The sequence below is a fragment of the Homalodisca vitripennis genome, chromosome 2, assembly GCF_021130785.1.
Source record: "Homalodisca vitripennis isolate AUS2020 chromosome 2, UT_GWSS_2.1, whole genome shotgun sequence".
Lineage (NCBI taxonomy): Eukaryota > Metazoa > Arthropoda > Insecta > Hemiptera > Cicadellidae > Homalodisca > Homalodisca vitripennis.
The window spans coordinates 123,155,590-123,176,469 of NC_060208.1; the positions used below are offsets into that span (position 1 = coordinate 123,155,590).

The 20,880-nt window shown below is 33.8% G+C and overlaps 2 protein-coding genes across 5 annotated transcripts in view; one reads left to right on the forward strand and one right to left on the reverse strand.

Moving 5' to 3' along the window:
• LOC124354663 overlaps nt 1-20,880 on the forward strand; it is a 120,613-nt gene that overhangs the window by 58,280 nt on the left and 41,453 nt on the right. For all 3 annotated transcript variants that reach the window (XM_046805292.1, XM_046805290.1, XM_046805291.1), the window contains exon 3: nt 11,186-11,256. In XM_046805292.1, the coding sequence (XP_046661248.1) occupies nt 11,186-11,256 (71 nt within the window). The remainder of the gene's footprint in view (nt 1-11,185; nt 11,257-20,880) is intronic.
• LOC124354664 lies at nt 1,915-7,396 on the reverse strand. 2 transcript variants are annotated; one of them, XM_046805295.1, is made up of 5 exons: nt 7,096-7,384; nt 6,767-6,814; nt 4,287-4,490; nt 2,351-2,583; nt 1,915-2,092 (listed from the first exon to the last, which is right to left on the reverse strand). In XM_046805295.1, exons 1-5 carry the CDS (start codon nt 7,216-7,218, stop codon nt 2,044-2,046), a joined length of 657 nt encoding a protein of 218 aa, XP_046661251.1. In that variant the 5' UTR covers nt 7,219-7,384; the 3' UTR covers nt 1,915-2,043. The 2 variants fall into 2 exon arrangements, with proteins under 2 accessions (XP_046661251.1, XP_046661250.1); XM_046805294.1 differs by having other exon boundaries at nt 1,983-2,583; nt 7,096-7,396.

Consider the following 20,880-nt stretch of genomic DNA (forward strand, 5'->3'; position numbering starts at 1 on the left):
CACTTCTGTACTTTCGGTGTATGAAATTGTTGGTGATGTTGTAAATCCTGTATTTGGGGGTTTGCTTAGAAAGCAACCCTCTGGATCTCTGCAGGCTCCCAAAAATTTTAAAATGTTGATAACCTGATCCTTAGAATTTTGAGGTTGATCATGGTCCTAAAAGAAGAATCATTTTTATAATTTACTACACACACACACACACACACACACACACACACACACACACACACACACACACACACACACACACACACACACACACACACACACACACACACACACACACACACACACACACACACACACACACACACACACACACACACACACACACACACACGCACGCACGCACGCACGCACGCACACGCACGCACGCACGCACGCACACAAATGTGTATATATCCAGATAGCTGAACTAGATACTCTGAAATTGTTGATTTTTGAAAATGCTTTTGTTTTATTGCCGTAAGTTATAAACTAGAAAAATAAAAAATAAGAGATGCCGTATTACAGACATATTTTATAGTCCCATACTTGTTTGTACTTAAATAAATTTCAATTTAAAAATATTTAAAATTCTAACTATCTAAGTAATTTGGTATTAGGTCTTCGGTGGCAAGTGTTTCATGCTATACAATAATTCTTTGTTACTGAGTGAAAAGTTGTATGCATTATAGTACAAGCAGACGTTTCATCCCCAGTTCTTCAAGATATGTTTACTAACAAACTGGGTAAGTTTTTTTACAATCGTGGTTACAAGGGGGAAAAGAAATATTAACCAACGATATACATAGTGAAGGCTATTTTACTTATAATAACGAATATAAAATAAAACTGCGGGGGGAGAAGGGGAGGCTTCATTTACCACTGTTTATTGTGTTAATAGTAGATGTTTGTGAGGGAAAGGACGCCAACGATATTTTAAGTCAGATTGCTGACGTGTTCAAATACTCAAAGAATAAAGTCATCATGTCGGAGATGGACCATACAGCGCATCCAGTTACAACTAAATCTTGTGTAATAAGTTAAATATAAAACATTCCATTACTTACCAAGTTTGCACAGTTTTGACAAAGAACGTGATCTGTTAGTGTTGTTCGTTCTGCGGTTGCTGATGTCGTAGATTCAGTAGTTGACGACGATGATTTCTCTTTAGTTGTAATTTTGTATGTGGAGCAATTTCCATAGGCTTGACAAGCCCCCAAAAACTTCAAGATACTATGCACTTGCATTCCTGCATCTTGGACATGCCCTTGACCCTAAACCGACAGTTCATTAGTTAAAAAACAAACTTAAGGTCGCGAACAAGATAAATATGAGTATTCTTCATAAAAATGAGAAAACCCAGTGAGAGCTTTGTACTTTATCAATCTGTTTATAGTATGGGACAACAAGATTTTGAAACGATGGAGGTTATAAGTGGATTAACATTTCACAAATATTCAACTTTAATCCTTAATTAAAAAAGTAATAAACTTATTTTTATTTTTAATAAAGCCAAGCTGATTGTTTTGGAATAAATAATAAAGACAAAATGGTAGATTTTTAAAACGTATAGCAATGGTCAATGCTTTAGGAAGATGGTAATTAGCATTGAGAATGTCCTATTCTAATCATTGTAAATAATACGATAATAGTGATTACAAGTACCTTCAACCAAATAATTATTAATTATTTTGATTAACAATTATTATTGAAATATAAAGTTCCTAATTCTTTCATAATACGTCGTAGTTATCACTAATTTAAAACAACATGGCTGCAAATAGAAACTTACCGCATCATCACAGTTTTTTAACTCCTTACATAGGACATGGTGAGGTGGTTTTTGAATTGTAAAATCCACAGGCCACGTTTCTGTACTGGTTACTCTTGTGGTTACAATGGCTTCTGTAGTTATACCTTCTGTAGTTATAGTTTCTGTGGTAGCTTTAGTCGTCATTGTTTTACTGGTATATTCTTCAGGTGTAGATGACATTGTATTTTCGGTAGAAGATCTATTTTGTAAGCATTCTACAGGGCCTTGACATGCTCCCAAAAACTTCAAGATACTTTTAACGTGCAAATCAGCATCCTGACTGAAACTTCGATCCTAAAAAAATTGCACTTTAAAACAACCAAATTTTCTATTTGTTTGAATTTAAAAATGCATGGGCCTATCAATAATTGTCAATACGTTTCTACTTTGAAATTCTACATAGATATGGGTATTGACTTATTTGTCCATAGCCCTTTTATACTAGAAGATGCATCAAAAGTCTTTACGAACCACATAATAATTTCAATAATGGGCCAATTTATGATAACATAATAAAAACAATCGACAATGTAACAAGTAAAACTATTGTACCTCATTTCCACAGTTTTCCAAGCCTCGACATAATATGTGATCTGTAGGCTGCGTAGCTGTAGTTGACGGAGTACTATACACTTCTGTACTTTCGGTGTATGAAATTGTTGGTGATGTTGTAAATCCTGTATTTGGGGTTTGCTTAGAAAGCAACCCTCTGGATCTCTGCAGGCTCCCAAAAATTTTAAAATGTTGATAACCTGATCCTTAGCATTTTGAGGTTGATCATGGCCCTAAAAAAAGAATCAGTTTTATAATTTACTTCTTTTTCTATAAATCATGCTCCTTCAATATAGTGCTTTAAACACTAAAGTGTGAATATACGAGATGCATTTATATAACATTATTTCTCTTTTATAATTGCTGGAGAGGATTTATCCAACATCGTCTTACGGACATTTTGAAAATGTGTAACTATATGTAATTACGACGGACGTTTACGGAATTTTCGAGAAACATTGTTTCGCCATCGTTATACTTATCCTCATGGCGATTTGTAACGACGCGACGGAAGTAATAGATTAATAACATTGGTGATCTAATAATATGTGATTGAATTAAAGGTCTTTGCAGAACATCACTTATAATACATTACTTTCAAGGGTAGAGCTGCTTGAAAATGTGGATATTTGCATAATCTTGGATAATCTCAACATCTTTTATTCCATTAATAATATTGTAGGTTAGATAAATTGAAAGCTATATAAATTATTAAATACTATAGCAAACTAAATACATTTGTATAAACTAAATGAAGCTATTCGAAGATGTACATTAAAATTAATATTGACTTTTCTCTTGTTATATACAATTAATAATTAAATTACAACATTAGTCATGCATGACAGTCTTCCTCCATGACAAGGGTAACCTAAGTATACTTGTGTGTAAATAACAAATAAAAACTATAAAACCAATAGTTACGGATTGTCATTACGATTAATGGTAACTGTAAGGCACTCATACAATCGTAATACGTATTAATATTATATCAACAAAGTTTATACCGTTAATAAATGAATGGCTGAAGAACCCCATAATTTAGATGTCTAATAATTTTATTTAGACTGCTCCAGAAGTGATATTGACGTAACAAGGAGAAAGTTTAATACACGTAAATTATATTCCAATTGTGATTCTGGTGTGTATTTTAAAAGAACGGCTTGTACAATAATTCATTTATGACAATTCCACATACATCGTATACCGACAAAATAATTTCCTAGCAACAGTGGTACGGTAAGTTTGTTACACGTACAGTGCTTACATTGCCGAGCTACTTTTATTGACATGATTTGATCACATTACAACTTAACATTGCTTCTATCGGTAGTTTACGTCATTAATTAAAATTGTATGAGTTGTAATATATTTTGAAATTAGAACAACACACACACACACACACACACACACACACACACACACACACACACACACACACACACACACACACACACACACACACACACACACACACACACACACACATACATATGTATTGTTATTTAAACAACGTATGTACAATTAATGTAACATTTTATTGGTTTTATTTTCTGCCTCAATTAAATATTAATCCCATTATTCGGCCAAACCGAACACAACACAACCGTTTCTAAACAATATTCTACGTTTAGTATGTTTAAGTAGGTCTATCAAATTGTGCGTGCAATAGCTTTAATGTCTCGCAATATTGGACTGTATACTCCATCATTTTATAAGGTTGTATTGCTTTGTATGTGCTACATACACATATTACCTATATTTATTCAATGTTTTTCCAACATACAATACTGTCCAGATAAAGATGTTCATTAAAACTGCGTAAGACTTGTTACATGCGTTACAATGAATTTATAACTCTCATCTGAAGTCTCTATTGAAATATTTATTTACTTCTTATGCCAAATCATCATAAATGGAAAGTAAGTAAACTTACGCAAGCGTGCAAGTCGTTACAAAGGGCGGGTTTTTGCTGTGAAGATGAAGTTGTGGACGTTATCGTTGTCGCTGTTGTAACATCTGACGTTGTAGACAAGGGCGCAAACGTAGGGAGGAAACAATCATCCAAGTTTTTGCAGGCCCCTAAAAACTTTAAAATGCGTTTCACCTGTGTCTCAGCATCATCGTTTCTGTCGCCTTCCTAAATAGCAATTAAATTATTTCAAAACTTTTACTGTTATCATAGCAAATTATTTGAAATAATTGTTTTACAAATAAAACAGTAAAATACTCTACTTTATATTTGTATTATTCAATACCTAAAAGATAATTTTTCATACTGATAGAACCTTTCTCAATGATTGAGAGGATTAAATTTGTTAGAATATAATGGTATAATCATCCAAACATGAAATATAAAAACTAAATTTTAATATAATAATTATTATTGTTTGGTTTCTTATTTTAATTTAATTTGCTACTGTTTATAAACAAACATAATGGATTTGAGACTAATATAATTCGTTTTTTATTATATATTTGATCTTTGTATAATCACGTGGTACACCAAATTTGTGACAACTTCTTAAAAATATATAGCATATATACAAGGTATGAATACACCACACACACTGTATCGCAAAACAGACTTCGCTAAAGATTTAAACAAAATTTCAAGTTTATAGCTTATCTCATTCTCATTATAAACCTGCGTACAGACAAACGATCATATAGAAACAATTTTAGAGACTCTAAACAGACAGACTAGAGAAACTCTACTAGCCTAATGAGCCATAGATGGACTCCATGGATGGACTTCAATGAACTTATTCTTATTACCCTTGTGAAAATAAGTTGCATGTCAAGTTTAAAGTCTACAGTTTAAATCATTCTCGAGATATCTTGTGGATATTATGGCTACGTAAAGGCTCATCAAAGTACTATAAATGACCTTGTATTTCATCAAACCCATCGTTACCTGATTAAAAAAAGTCCTTAGCTTAATTCGTTCATAAGATCCAGCGGACAACAGACACACAAGCAGAAAGAATTCGAATTTTCCAACACAAGCTCGATTGACAAGCTTCTCTAACACTCAGAAAATGAACCGTATCAGTACACCAATAGTACTGTTAATTGTAACGTAAACGTTCTAACTGTGTTATTGAGAATATCAGTTGTGGGGCTAAAACAATGTTATTTCTGTTTGTCTGTCTGTCTATATGTCTGTCCCCACGATATCTCAAGAACAAACTGACCTTTTCTTGCATTTTTGGTGAAGATTTATTTCTATAAAGACAACATCGAGTTTGTTAATGGTGAATTTTACACTCAACGAGATTTGGCAGAGTTACCGAACATTTTTACATTGGCATTATTAATAACGAGAAAATCGCAGAACCAATAAAGTTTTGAATAAACTGAGTACAATTATATGACATTTTAACATGTGGCATATTAATGTACCTAATTAAATATGCCATAATTTTAAATTTAGCGTGATTAATCCTTCCTTGGTTGTATACGAATACCTTACGTTTTGAAATTTTATAATTTTTAACAATAAAACTTCTTTGAGAAGTTTTAATAATCTAAAAACTGCGCGATAAATGTAAAATATATATATGTACATATATCGCATTAAAAATGTATTAAGCATTATAAAACGTTTTAAAAAATTTCTTTTGTTTTAAATAAATTACAAATTATCTAAAAAATAAAGGAAATAGGGTAATGATATTTTTTTAGAATGTAGATTTAAAGGAGAATGAAATCATTACTGTGTATGAAATTAATGATTTGTTGAGATAAATATACATTTTTAACAAAGTAATTCAAACTCATGTTATTTACAAAGATTTATACAACATTGTTTTTTATACTACTAAATATTTAAATTTTGTACACAATATTGGACATGATTATTTATTTTCTAGTTTATGTTGTTGTTTAACTACTCATATTTCCTTACATAATCTTAATATGACTTCATGATAGTTCGATAAATATAATTAAACACTGATAAAATCTTCAAACTTTAGATTTTGTTATATTTTTTTGATTAGTAAGCAAAATAACCTCAAACGAGTTTAGGCTTTATTGTTTAAACATACAAGAAGTGTGTTTGAATCCACACCAACTATTGAATTTATACTGGCCTTGTCTTTAAACTAATACATCTCCTATAACTCTATAATAAAAAGTTTATTTGTTCTTACAGGATAAAACTCAAGTTGTCTAATGCTTATAATGTAAGTCATTTAATAAGCTCAGCAGGATATTTTTTAAACTCTAGACAAAACTTTTGTATAAGAACATATGCAATTTATTAGAAGCAATCAATTATTTTATCATAGAGTAAAATACTACCTATTATAAAGTACTAAATTTTGGTAAAATATAAGTTATGTACGATTATCAAATTTATCCTTTACGTACGTTAAAGAAAGCAACACTAAAATCTAAATGTACATATACCTGATCATTGCATCCTTCACATGGCAATGGAAGATCCTTTGCTTTCGTCTGTAACAACCGTTTGCTATTATTTCAAAGTATTGTATTATATTCAACAATAAACATTATCTAAAAAAAATACATCGTAATAATTTATTTATGTATTGGCAAGTACACACACGTACACAAGTAGTATTAAAACAAGGTAGTTAAGTCTAATTTATTTCTGTTTTTGTGTTGGATGAGGTGACATGATAATATTTTTACATTCTCGTTGACAATTTGATACGTTTAAATTTTATAAATTGTTATTAAATTATTATTTAAAACAAACTGTGAATCCAGAATACCTGAATAAACGCCGCTCCATAAACAAGCAACAACGTGGCCAGAGGTCCAAGTCTCATAGTCACTGCAATACCAGAGAAGCTAATACGTGTCCGACGATGGACTGTAGAGGTGCACTCATCCATATAAAATGCACAAACGTGACAGCCAGGGCACCACGTGTCATATTTGACAATTATTCTCAAAACAGAACAATTTTACCTGTCCCTTCGAAGAATTTTGTCCCATAACCAGGTTACTAATGGGACTAAGCCGAACTTGCCGAGATGTTTCGTTTCTTGTTCGGTGACGTAGGAAGTACTTCGCGTCATCTCCACAATAAAAGCGATGACGCTTCTAATATTAAGCTTCTTTTAAAGAGCTTAGGTGCACAGGTAGTGTACATCAAGACCACGCCATAAGACAATTCCTCATGAAACTTCAGGAGTTGGTTAAACGTACAGACCAAAATACTATTCAACATTAAACTAATCATTAATATCAAAAATGCAATATATTTACCATGTTTAGCACTGCATCAAAACAAAATGTTAATCTAGAATACCTGAATGATTCCATTTTAACTATCTTATTCATGGCAATGGAATCAATACCTTAGGGAAGAATTATCAAATTGTTTGAAGTTGATTTTTATTAGTTGTATTCATTTAACCCGTTATATTATGTTGTCATTGCTTGCAACGGTTGTAGACGAGAAATTTAATGTTTCAGTGCAATTGTGGTGTTTATTAGGAGTGTTATAATCAAAAAAACATAGTTTTCTCTAGTCATGGAAAATATAAACACTTTTTCATCTTCATTCAACATTTGTCTTCAGCGACACGAGATTATTAATGTAGCAGCAATAACTATGAATGTCCAAAATCACTGCTGGTCATTTTGAGAATGTAACACTTCTCATTATTATTTCGGTCTTATAAAAACCGCACTACTATTAAAAACTCATGGTCTTGGAAAGTAAATTAGTTTCTCCTCGATGCTCTTCGTATCTCCGAAATATAACTTTTTTAATAATATTAATCACTATCCAGGAACCGTTTATCACATAACTTCATGCTAGGATCTAATCACTAGTGTAAAAGATCTATATACATACACTCCTCTACCAAGGTCTCAAGTGTAACAAACAAGATAAATCTTTACTTCCAACAAGATAAATATAACTAAATCAGTATTAGAAATGTTTGGATATAAAAAGTTTCCTTGGAACATTGTGTCTCTAATATAGTTGCTTCAAACTTGTGTTTCATGCAACAGAGCAAACAGTAAGTTTTATAGACCTGTGTGAACAGAGATTAGCTCAGCAGATTCCAATGAGTAACGCAAACAGGAGAGGAATTTCTTTCACCAACTTGTGATTCGTGCAACAGAGCAAACATTGAGTTTCATAGACCTGTGTGAACAGAGATTAGCTCAGCAGATTCCAATGAGTAACGCAAACAGGAGAGGAATTTCTTTCACCAACTTGTGATTCGTGCAATAGAGCAAACATTGAGTTTCATAGAGCTGTGTGAACAGAGATTAGCTCTGCAGATTCCAATGAGTAACACAAACAGGAGAGGAATTTCTTTCACCAACCTGTTATTCGTGCAACAGAGCAAACATTTAGTTTCATAGACCTGTGTGAACAGAGATTAGCTCTGCAGATTCCAATGAGTAACGCAAACAGGAGAGGAATTTCTTTCACCGCGGAGTTCAAAGGGCAGTGAGCTCAATGTAACCACATAATAGGTCCTCGCTGTTTGGATTCACCTGACAAAATATGACACAACTTCGCAGTCAAGTGACAAAAGAACTCTTGCGTTCGGAGAAAGGTTTGTGGTCGAGGGCGCCTGAAGAGGTCTGAATGAGCGAGCGAGTGCTTTCTCTCGGTAATAACCCGTACTCAGTGGCCCAACCCGGCTTCCTTGTTGCTTCACACATGTTCAGCGGAGACACCGTAGATTTGGTACTCACGATCGTGTTTGTCCAGTGATCATCTGGGCCCAATTATACTGACGCAACTGTTTTTTTGGGGTCAATGGTCTAACTCAGTCTGTCGCTCTCATGTTTGCCTAGGCTCTTCAGGTCTAAGAAGGCATGCTGGTAAGTGGAATCTTCAGGATCTTCTTCCTTGGGTCCAAACAAACATAAAATGTAATTTACGCTTGTTTTCAACAACCTCTTTTCATTCTGTCTGTATGAGTTTACTTGATAACTCATAATTCACATATAGCACAAGTAACGTTGTCGTACTCTGCCTCATCCTAATCTATTTTGGCTACCAATCAAAATAAAAGAGTTTTAAAATCAAATGTTTCTAAACTTTTAATATGAAAGTTTCCAAAGACCGGTGTAATTACATTATGAGGTGGGATCTTCGCATCAGAGTATTGATGAAACCTTATACTTGAGTTTGTTTTCAAGTATACTAGTTTTTCATAAATAGCTAGCTATACGTTAAAAAACGATTCATTTATCTCTGCTAGCTTAACCGTTACTCTCGACACGCTCATCCTTCCGCTTTTATCTTTCATTTATATTGGTTATATATTTTACTCGGTACAGATACATTTCGTACTATATAGTTACAGTTATAACATCCACTTGGTACAGTTAAAATTCCTGCTTGTACTAAAGTTTATTTGGAAATCTTGTCCTCTCAAGTTGTTTTGGTGATAGTGCAAATGTTCAAACTACGAACCAACCCAACAAAAATTAGACTCTTTAAAAAACAGAATAATAAAATAATTGTAATAATTAGTAAACGTGATTAAGAGCTTTGTCAGTCACTGATTCAATAATAATTTTTCACTTATTACCATTTGTTTAGAGTATTAGCATTAACATCATTACACCTTGGAGCCATCGTAGTGACGCAACGGAGTTTAATTCTTCAAAAAAAAAACCATTTTAATCTGTAACAATGTTCTAAAAGTCAAATATTATATTTTTATCTTCAAAAATATGTTCAATGTTGAAAGAACATAGTGGCCCAAATTATGAAGGCATGAAATGATGGGGATTAAACATGATCACTGCCACTAATTACTATCAGTGCAATCAGAAATCTATTGGAGGCCAGTGCATCAGGTGGAATCAACCATGAAGTTCCATGTACCTGTAGTTGCTGGTTGGAATCCTACCTAATTATCTTACCACCTCTCTATTACGATACCAACCAGTGGTCCAGTCAAGGATAACGTCTTGAGCTTCTTCGCTTTCTCTCGGCCCATCTTACGTAACTGCAGATGATTTCAGCTCTTCAGCGGTCTAGCAGTAATTTGGGAGACCTCATGATTGCTGTGTTTGAGTATCCTTGCGAACAGTTTCGATCCGTCGGCAGTCTCTCCCATGTTCGCTACGTAATGTTGAGGAACCGTTATAATTTGACGTCAATTATAACGGTGGGAACCTGTTTTATTTCAGAAACCTCCCGTTGTTTCAGTGTCCACTTTGAGTGACTACCTTTCACGGGCTGATTCACAAACGAAATTCTCGATCGATATGACACTACCAGTGAAGTCGGAACACTACAGTGTACCAGAGGGAAACACTAAAGAGCTGGCGTCGTAATTCAGGCCAAGTTTACCCGTGTTCAACCAATATCAAAAATGTTCTCAAAAATGTCACATGATCGGACAAAATCAATCCCAAATTCGTGTTCAGATGTCAAAATATACATTAGTATTTTGGAATTTATTTTAATGTTTTTTTATGAAATTCGATATCCTCCATTATACAGCTGTGGAGTCTTTTAGTCCGATTGTATGAAACAGCTTCATAATGTGAAGCAGCAACTCGAGAAGTTGGCACTCGTGGATTAATCGACCTTGGATTGTAACAAGACTGCACATAGCATTAACACTCACTTTATACTCGTACATTATTTATACATCAATAACAATATTTGGAAAAAATATAGCCGACGTAATACATATTAATTAAGAAGCCGGATACCTCAGAACGTATGCCTTCAAGAGCTATTAGATGAGCACCGCTGTCAAGACTTCACATTCAGATTGCCAGTAGAAGTTTAAACCTGGAAAATAATTTAAACTATTATCATTCCTTATGAAGGTTCTGTTGTGATGGTTTATCATCATGTTCCAGGGTCGGTGAGGACGAGTCTGCTGGCAGGGTCGACCTTCAACATCACCTGGCATCTGGCCTATCCTCACCGCGTAAGTACCATTATCTCTTCCATCCCCACCACTCTTCTTATCTTATTTACTTTTATCTTGAATTTTTTCTTGTGTTTCTCATTTTTTTAACCGGACTTTCTATTGTAGTTAATCTGCTAAACAGTTTCATTTAACTATAAAACTATATGTATGAACACTTAGTATTAAGCTAGTCAATAGTTCGCAACAAAACGTGTCATTCAGTTGATTTTCCATAACTTCAGTTAGGGATTGCGGCAAAGTACAAGCCCAATTCGAGTTTAAAAATTGTATACAGTTAAAGTGCAATCTTTGTTAAAGTATTCTATTGCATAGTTATCCTTGGAGTTTAGAACTAGAATATTTTAGGAATTTTATATCCTATTTCCTACATAAGTTAGAAAAAGCTTGTTAGGTACTAACATTATAAAAAATTTAACATTTACATGTAGATTGCTTGCTATGCACTTCGTTTTCATATTAGACTTTTTCATTAATTTTTATGATTTTTTTAATTTTTTATAGTAGTAATTGATTGTGAAACACAATGGATCTTCCTCCGGGCCCAAGTGGTATATACAATTACCAATTACAAATTACCATATGTTTTGCTTTTACATAAATACTGACTATATTTATAAGTATCCGTGACGCTACATTTAACGATCTATATGGGCTTTCTATTCAACAACGACAAAATACCAGTAATGTCGAAATTACAAAATGGTTTTTATCGCACTCATGTTGTATTTTTAAAGAAGTAATTCATTTTTTATGTTTAGTGTTCTTCATTATAAACAATGAATGATTTGAAAGGATAACAGGACAATGAACACTCTGTGACAACAAAAGCTGAAACAATATACGTTTCGAGAACAGACGTCTGCTCTCTTCATGTTTGAAACTCTATAAATCGTAACATTAAACTTGCATATTGCTTTCTTCTGTGCTTGATATGCTTCCCTAGTACTACACCTAGAATAAGAATATGCTGACAGAAAAATTTTAATACTGATCCAACATCTGTTGAATTGGTGTGCGTTCAGTAGACCCAATAGTAACTATGGCAACTCCTCAGTATTCGTGAAATTTAATTTTGTGTTTACAAAGTTTGGAACCTTTTATCTGTGGTTTCATAACAGTCAGGCAGGAAGAGAATACCACTCCCTCTATTTCGGAATGGACCAATTCTGACAGTTTCGGCCGACTAAGAGTAACTTGACATTTTGACAGCGAGTTTCAACGCATCGCCCACCGCCCTATAATAACAGTTATTACCTACTATTGTCTCTCATTTTCTATTTGCATTCTCTCTGGCGTACAATTTGCTCGTGCTGTCACTTTTCGCGATGGCATCACCCCCCCCCCCCCCCACCACGCCACACCACAGTCTGAGTTCAGGGGACCTTGACTGCGCCTGTTGGTGTCATCGCAAACCGCAGCATACCTCTAGAGGATGACTCGCTATGTTCTACTAACATCTGATTGTTGTTACCAACTACTAATTTGTGACACTGGTGTATTAATTTACTTCTTTTAAGGATAATGAGAAATATATATAATCATGAATCCTAAATATCGGTTTCTTAACAAATGTCATTAACCAATGACTACAAATTGAGTCCGGCAGGTTTACTTAGAATCAAAAAGATTACACTCTTATCTATGTTGCTAAGCTGTTGAATATTAACTCAAATAGTACCACATATTATCTGTTTATTACCCAAGTGGTCATGTGGATAACATAAGGCTCACATATTATCCGATGTAAGTCTTTTTACTTTACCATTTGTTGACCATTATAATGAATATATCGTAATAACATATACTATCTGTATACAGCAATGTGCTTTTCAATACATAACTGTATTTTATTTTGTTATAAAACGAATACATTTTTTACAATTAACACACCCACTACTTCAGATCCTTTGGATTACTTTGGAAGATTTTAATATTTTAGGATACGTGTAATAAGGGTTATTTGGATACCCAACAATGACATACAAAATGTATCACCAAATAGTCTTGTGTAAATAGAGTAAAAAATTATGATTAAGAGTATAACACGAGACCAAGGAAGTAACACTTTTCTTTGTCGGACACTCGTGTCTATGTCAGTACAGGAAACTACCTGTATATACCCTTTTTATCTGTACTAATCCCAAAAACCCCGATACTATATCTAAAAAAAATAAACCATATACATATTAAACCGTAACATGATTAAATAAACAGTTATACAGGCAGTGGCAGTAGTACATATACCGTCACAACAATCAAAGTAATGCAGAAATAAAGAAGCCAAGACCCAATAGACTATATTAGTTAAAAATATTAATTTAAGCAATAGAGAAAACCGCAATGGACCGTTTTAGAATTATTTTATAAGGTTAAGTAATAGGATAGTAAATCAGTGTATTCAGAACCAACCATCAGTTTGTAATACTGCAATGACAAATTTCACGACACCAATATTTTCCTTTCATTCAAAAGAATTGGTTTTCATTTCAGCTCAGTAGAGTTGAAACTTTAAATACACGTGTCTTTGAAATTGGACGTTGTAGTAGGCAACAGAGCATGGGAACCTTGAAGATCCAGATGAATATCACAATTTGGAATCCCGATTCCAAGAAATCCACCATGACTTGTCAAGGAAGTAAACTATAACGGGTTTAGACGGCAGGATAACGAATATCAGTTGACACGTGACGTTAGTCTGAAGTCGTGAGGGAAGCGAGCGTGTTGATCCAATTTCACAAGCAGGATAATTAGAGAGCTTGCCTCACTCATAACTCGCCAAATTCCGCCAAGAGTCCCCAGCTTGAGGGCCGCACTCTGTCACCTAACTTTCCCTTGTAAACGCTGTACCTTACCTCTGCAGTTACATCATCCACTTAGCAACACGAAGTGTGGACGTGGCTTTCTCTCTTCACTTTACCGTGTTAATTTTGTTAAACAACGAGTGTTTATAAAATTTCACAATTGATGGTTCAGCGTGTTTATCTTGAGGCGTGAATGATCTTTAATCACGATTTGCAGTCGAATATCTTCTACTTTTTCTCGTACGAAAATTGATTCGTAATGTTCATAAACTCTACCAAATAGAAGAACAAATTTAATATATACTTTCCTTGATGTCGTTTTCTGATTTCTCCCGTGTTGCTGAAAATTAAGTTAATGCCTTGTCAGAATTCTTCACGATCTAGAATTCCACGTACAATGTCTTGTCAAGGTTTCAATGTTTAAGCTTCTATACTTTTGTTAGGGTCCTTCCTTAACTGTGAAGATTCTGCGGAACCTATTTTACAATATATATAAAATCTAAAAAGGTCAAGTTATTTATCTCATCTATTTTTAAAATTGCTGAGACACATAATAGTACCTGTTGGAGCTCAGAAATACAGAGCTTCAAAGAGAATTGTTAAGAAATGCGAAGAAAATGTACTAAAAATGCTCTATGTAGTACGAATAAAAATACACGTCGTATATTCATATCGTAACCGATCTTTTAAATTCATTTCTAAATAGTTTCGAGAGAACAAAGAATTAGATTTATAGGGGTTATTACTCACCGCCATAGGCAGAACTGATACGTCACACAATTTTTCAGAATATCCTTTTGAATTAAGCCCACTTAATAGTCTTAGTAGAACATGTTTGATCTTGATAAAAATGATTTAAAGAATCTCTCTGACGGAAACTTTCTTTCGTTACAATGGTCCTGTCAAGATATGGACATGAAGAACTCACCGCGATGGTCATAAATAATTGGCATCTCTTCTGCCCGTGGCGTGATCATGCATTATTCTTTGACGGAGCGGAGAAAGTTTCCCATGATCGTCGGTGAACTTTACCTCAGGGAATGCGTTGTCATCGGCCCGGCCTCCTCTGGTCGAATGGCAACACAGGCTTGATTTATGAGAATGAGACTGAGGAGATGAGAGCTCTCACGAAGATACTCGAACGAAATCAATGCCTTTGTTTGGAATGCACAAGAAATCCTACTGGAGAATTCCATCATGCATTCATGTACTCGTGATGCACACAGGATATAAAGTGCGGTGACATCATGCAATGCGGTTTCGTCACTGGTATTTTATTTGCGTGTAAGATTGTCCTCACAACATTCAAGCACTATAAATAACTTACTGAGCAAAGACACCATCCACAATGAAAAACATTACATTTATTTTAAGTAGATATAATAAAAAATATTGTATGTTTGAAAACAATAAATACTGTTATTGTGTGGGCTGTGGAATATATTATAATTAAATTAAAATTAGATATCGATTGAATACATTTTTGCATTCAGGTTAAAGAGACCGTTCTAGTAGTCTACATTTTTTATTTCAAAATAATTTTAAAACGAGATGTATTAAGTAAAATAATAATACAAATTACTTTTCGAGTGGTGTAGAAGTTTTTCCGTATCGTAGTTGGTTAAAACTTAACCAGTCAACGACCAGTATAGCCAACCAACAGTCAATGTGGATTATCTATTAAAAGATGCCAGCTTTTTTGCTTATTAACACCATCTTCTTTGTTTATGTTAATTTCCTTTATGTGTTTTATACATAGTGTTTATGAACTTATCGGAAATATTTTGGGGAAAAAATTGATGTTCGTGTCAAGACAAAAAATATGGATATAATATACATATGGAACATAAATGTTTAGTTTACTTTCTGTGTATATGTGTTTGTTTTTTCTATATTTTTAATCTCAGACACCAGTAAAGACAAATATTTCTTCTCTCTTGTACTCTCTAATTAACATGATATTATAATATTCAGTTTCAAGATGAAGGATGTTGAAGTTTTTAAAGCCTGATAATGTAAAAAACTAATAAGATGAACGTTTTTAAAGAATAATAAACGTTTTGACACCTATATCATACAAATCTGTCAAATTTAACGGCATGACACAAAATAATGTAAATATAAGCCTCCAATTGTTGTAATACTGGGCAAAATTGTTATTGTCTACATGTTTACGATATCAATAAATATTTCAGTTATTGAACTCTTAACAACGTACACTTAAAAAAGCCGTCTATAAAGTCAAGAAGCCAAAGTATATCCAATCGGAAGACAACTGACGCCATCACCAGTTCAAGCGTGACAGAAAATCTTTGTTATTAGTAGCCAAAATCCTCTCTACAAAGACCCCGTGAGTGTGTGCTCAAGGGCAAAAACAATCTGGAATTATAATGGAGGCAATCAGTATAAGAAGCAGCGTGTCCGACCTCCACAGAACTGACATTGTCGCTAGAGTCCACTGTGTCGACAATTTCACACATCGCTTGTTCTAAGGCTAGTGAACTTGCCTGTAGAACAAACATCACTGTGTGCTGGCGTGTGTTTTAACATAAACATGCTTTTTCTTGCTGTTTTTATCAGCTCTTTCTGTGAGTAGCTTAGAAAGTATTTCAAATCGAGTTATGCGTATGGGCAATGAAATAATCCCAGTAAAACGTATTTACCTTGATTTATTATATCAGTAAAATTAAGTTTTAAATTTATTTATTTCTGTAGTTATTCATTTTTTGTCATTCTATTTAGTGGCCCTTTACCGTGACCTCGTGAGAGTGGTTTGTTACCTTACACTTTAACCCCCCCCCCCCCCCCCCCCCCAAAAGGGCCACTCCTCTGCTTTATTTGTAATTACCAACGATAGAAGTCTCGTAACTATGATTGCTTTGTTTTATATTATATTTCTACCATAATACAGATATGTTTAAGGATAGTTTGTAACTTCCCAGTATATCTTGCTCGATTTCTTATCAAAAAATAAGTGTGTATTTGTTGTGACGCATTTGGATTGTTATGTGTACATACGTTTTGGGTGGTTTAAAAAGATGGGTAAAATTTTGAATGACACTCTAATAAGTGCTATAAGTTCCAGACTATTAAAATATTTCGAACATTTGACAACATTACGTGTTATAAAAATATAAATGGAATCTGTCCACTTCTTCACAAAATACTTATAAACAAAGTAACAAAAGCATGACAAACTAGAATTTGTACGATAAACAATAAGATCAGGTTAACAGATAAAAAACTTGATTTTTGATAAACATCTTTTGTTGTGATATTTGAATTTGATCGAATGCAATGTGTATTTAATTCTAAATGTATACAATAATGTTAACAATTTCGAAATATTTGCATATTTTATAATTGTAATCTGCTGTTAAATTTTAGCACCCACTTTCTTGATATGATGCTCAGTATCAAATATTTTTTTCCAATAGACGATTCTAACGCAGGCAAATATTTAAACATGTAATGTTTTACGATTTTTTAATTTCTAATACACCTCTCAATCAATTATACACTGTTAAGCCATCTTCACAAAATTTCAATTAAGTAACTATAACCATCTACTAGCTATATAAAAATATTTAAGAATGAACTCTTTACATGCGTTAGTAGGCTTCATCAACCACTGTTGGCTCACTATTTTACTTGGTTGATTGCCTTGTAGGAACAGAAACCGTCAACTTTGTAAGTGGAAATTTCTATCAAAAGTTTTCATATTTCTTATAACTCCTGAATAGTTTTCTGTAATGGATGAGGGTACATTTCCTTTATGAATCGACTTAATCATGGCATCACTCAAACACGATAAAATAATTGACTTGACTTCCTCAGAGCTTTCAAAGATATTAGCGAAAGTACAACCGTTATGAAACAGACCGGTAAAGCTTGCGGACAAAGTTTGCGTGAACAATGAGTGACATGCTAAGTGAAACAGGAGGTGAACAGGGGTATCTCCTGGCTATTGACGGGCTGCGAGTCAGGTGTTGAGGACATCCACTTCCTTATCGACACCTGATCGCCATGACATAACCATCTGTTGTCTTGCCGTAAACGGTGTCTTTAGATATGGTAAGGTTTTGCCTTTAGTCTTCAAGGTCGAATACTGCTCATCGAACAAAGCCTTCTATTCAAAGGCTAAAACTTCTGTTCGACGAAGAAGGTTGGGCAATTAGTTGACAAGACCTTGCAATAACCATACTCATAGTAACACGACATTAATTACCTAATAGATTTTTTATTTCTTTTGTAACTGCGTTAGACCAAGCTTATCCTCAACGTCATACAGAGTAATTACGTATATCTTACATTTAAGATCGTATCGATCGGTTCGAAGAGAAAAGTTTAGTTGGATCAACAATGGCTTTCGATATCTCAAGAGCTGAAGGAGGCCAGCTTATAGATGGTGTTGATCCTTTACAGATACATTTCAATACTTTCGATTCCTAAGACCACGCGTAACGAAATCTAATAATAAGGATGTAAGCTCTAATATACTGCGCATAATTATAACACAGAAAATATAAACATACGGCTACAAAATATACAAATAGAATCCAATTAGTGTTTAAAACATAAAACGCTTTCGCTCCAGATATTTATATTTATTGTAAAGCACTTTATTATACTGCACAGATACCAATCCTTACAACATAAACTCGAAGGTTTTCACGCACCGATCCAAATTCATTGGTCACGGGTGTATTTTCATATTGTATTATTAGTTGTGACCTCTTAATTGTCAAATTAGGTTAAACATACGATTTATAAATTATTACAAAGTTGAGTTTATATGTATTTTGACGTAACTAACTTCAAATCGGTGAATTTTTATGGAGTATTTAGTTATTTGTATAAGATTTTCCACCACTAAACGACTTCTATAATTAATTTTAAACAAGACCGTTTCTATATGATAAATATTGTATTACGAAGTGTAATCCTTTTTAAAGTTTTTACAGTTTTAATTCTTATCTCAGTTAATTAAGTACAGTTAAAAAACCTCTAAACAATCAAAATATTCTACGATTTCGTAAAGTATGTTCAAATTCAACTCTACAACATCTACAATTTACGTCTAGAATCCAGTTAAGTTATGTTTTAAGTTTTTGTCACGATATCACCATGTAGTATATTTTTTACTATTTCGAACTACCAGCATGTAAAGAGAACATACTATCGGAACAGTGGCTTTACCTAAAGCCTTCAGAGTTGAACTTTGACCTGGTTTCCCAAGTGGAAGTATTTATCAGGTTGCGTAAAACCCGTAGGCTCTGGAGAAACGGTCAGCGGGTGCGTAGGTATACACAATGGTGCGTACAATAGCCTAGCGCTCACGCAGCGCACTTAACCACGCTATTGTCTCTACAGCACATCCTCCCAGAGCCAGAGGGAAGGTAGTGGTCTTCCTCCGGCGACCATGGCCACTCCTGAGTCATCATCATTGTCTGACACCGCCTTGTCCCACCCATCCACAAGCTTTGTAACTCTTGACAAGAACCAATAATATTTCTGCAATGAATAGTTAAATAGTGTAATTTAGTAGGATGTCTTAGAGTTGCTGAAAGTGGCGCATCAGTGGGTATAGGGAATACACCTTGTATATTGACTTCCTTGGGTATTAACGCTGGATATTTTGTAAATATCAGAAGGTCATCGATATCATAACTAACCTAAATCCCACTTACCCAAGAATATCGGCGTAATACTTGTCATTGCAATACATTTACATTATCACGTGAATAATAGGATGATAATTGGATGCCAGATAATGGGTAGCTCAAAGTTGAATACAATACTCCTCCATTGTATCAGGCATGCACGGTGATAAATGCATTGCAAGGTGATCAAGCACGGAGCTTAATTACGTTTACTGATTACTTCTACTGGAAACATTATCGAGCTATTGATTCGTTGAAAACAAGAGTATTAGGATAATTATTGCACAGTCGTGATGTTGAAAATAGACTGACGCATGGGTCTTATCCCACGATATGTAGTAGGCCTGTAAGGCGTGTGGAATGGTTAGGCCGTGAGAGAGTTAGTCCATATAGAGCGCAGGTTGTGTTGCAATACCCACTAATGTAATGCCGACAGTGTTTCGGACACGACTTTCACGTTATATTACTTCCGCACGTTATCGTGGGTGCGTCTTTTGTCGTATTAATAATTTTTCCAACACAGGTAATCCTCTTAATAATAATAGAATACCGATGGTCTGAAATTGGGATTGAACTCTATCGCGTTGATCATAATTTATTATTTAGTAGTAAAATATTTGATTGTATTCGTTTATGGATTAAACTTTTTAACCATAAAAAATGTTAGAAATATCCAGTGCCCAAATTTTAATGTGGAATTTCAGTAACATTGAAGAAATTTGTAACTGCCTGTAATACCCAACTGTTAACGTTAGTCTATAAAAACAAACTTGAACAAAAAGAATCATTTAAGAGCTTGTTGTAAAAAAACTACTATTTAGTTGTGAAAATTCGCAGTTATATTTTACTCTAGTGATATTATTTTGTTTGGTGTTTATTTTTGAAACATTTACCTTTATATAGCACTTTCTAATGAACATCCAAGAGCTATTTTTATCAAAACAAAATATGATTCATGAAACTTAAATAAATAAACCGCTTTCGAACTTTATTACTTCAAATCCGCCCTTTTTATGTTTTTCAATCTTGTTTACTTTTGTGTATTATTACATTATAAACTTGAGTTTGTGCTGAAAACTTGAATACCTCTTCCCAATGAAAAAAATTGTTTCAGTATGTCTTTCCAGAAAATATCCGCCTTAGTTTTTCTCTATGAA

What these genes read in the sequence shown, in the direction of transcription:
- LOC124354664 (XM_046805294.1), bottom strand. Translation starts at nt 7,218, where the DNA reads ATGGATGAGTGCACCTCTACAGTCCATCGTCGGACACGTATTAGCTTC. An exon ending in ATGGAGCGGCGTTTATTCAG is followed by an intron (nt 6,815 to 7,095) that starts GTATTCTGGATT and finishes CGGTTGTTACAG; the next exon opens with ACGAAAGCAAAGGATCTTCC. An exon ending in GTAACGACTTGCACGCTTGC is followed by an intron (nt 2,584 to 4,286) that starts GTAAGTTTACTT and finishes TTCTTTTTTTAG; the next exon opens with GGCCATGATCAACCTCAAAA.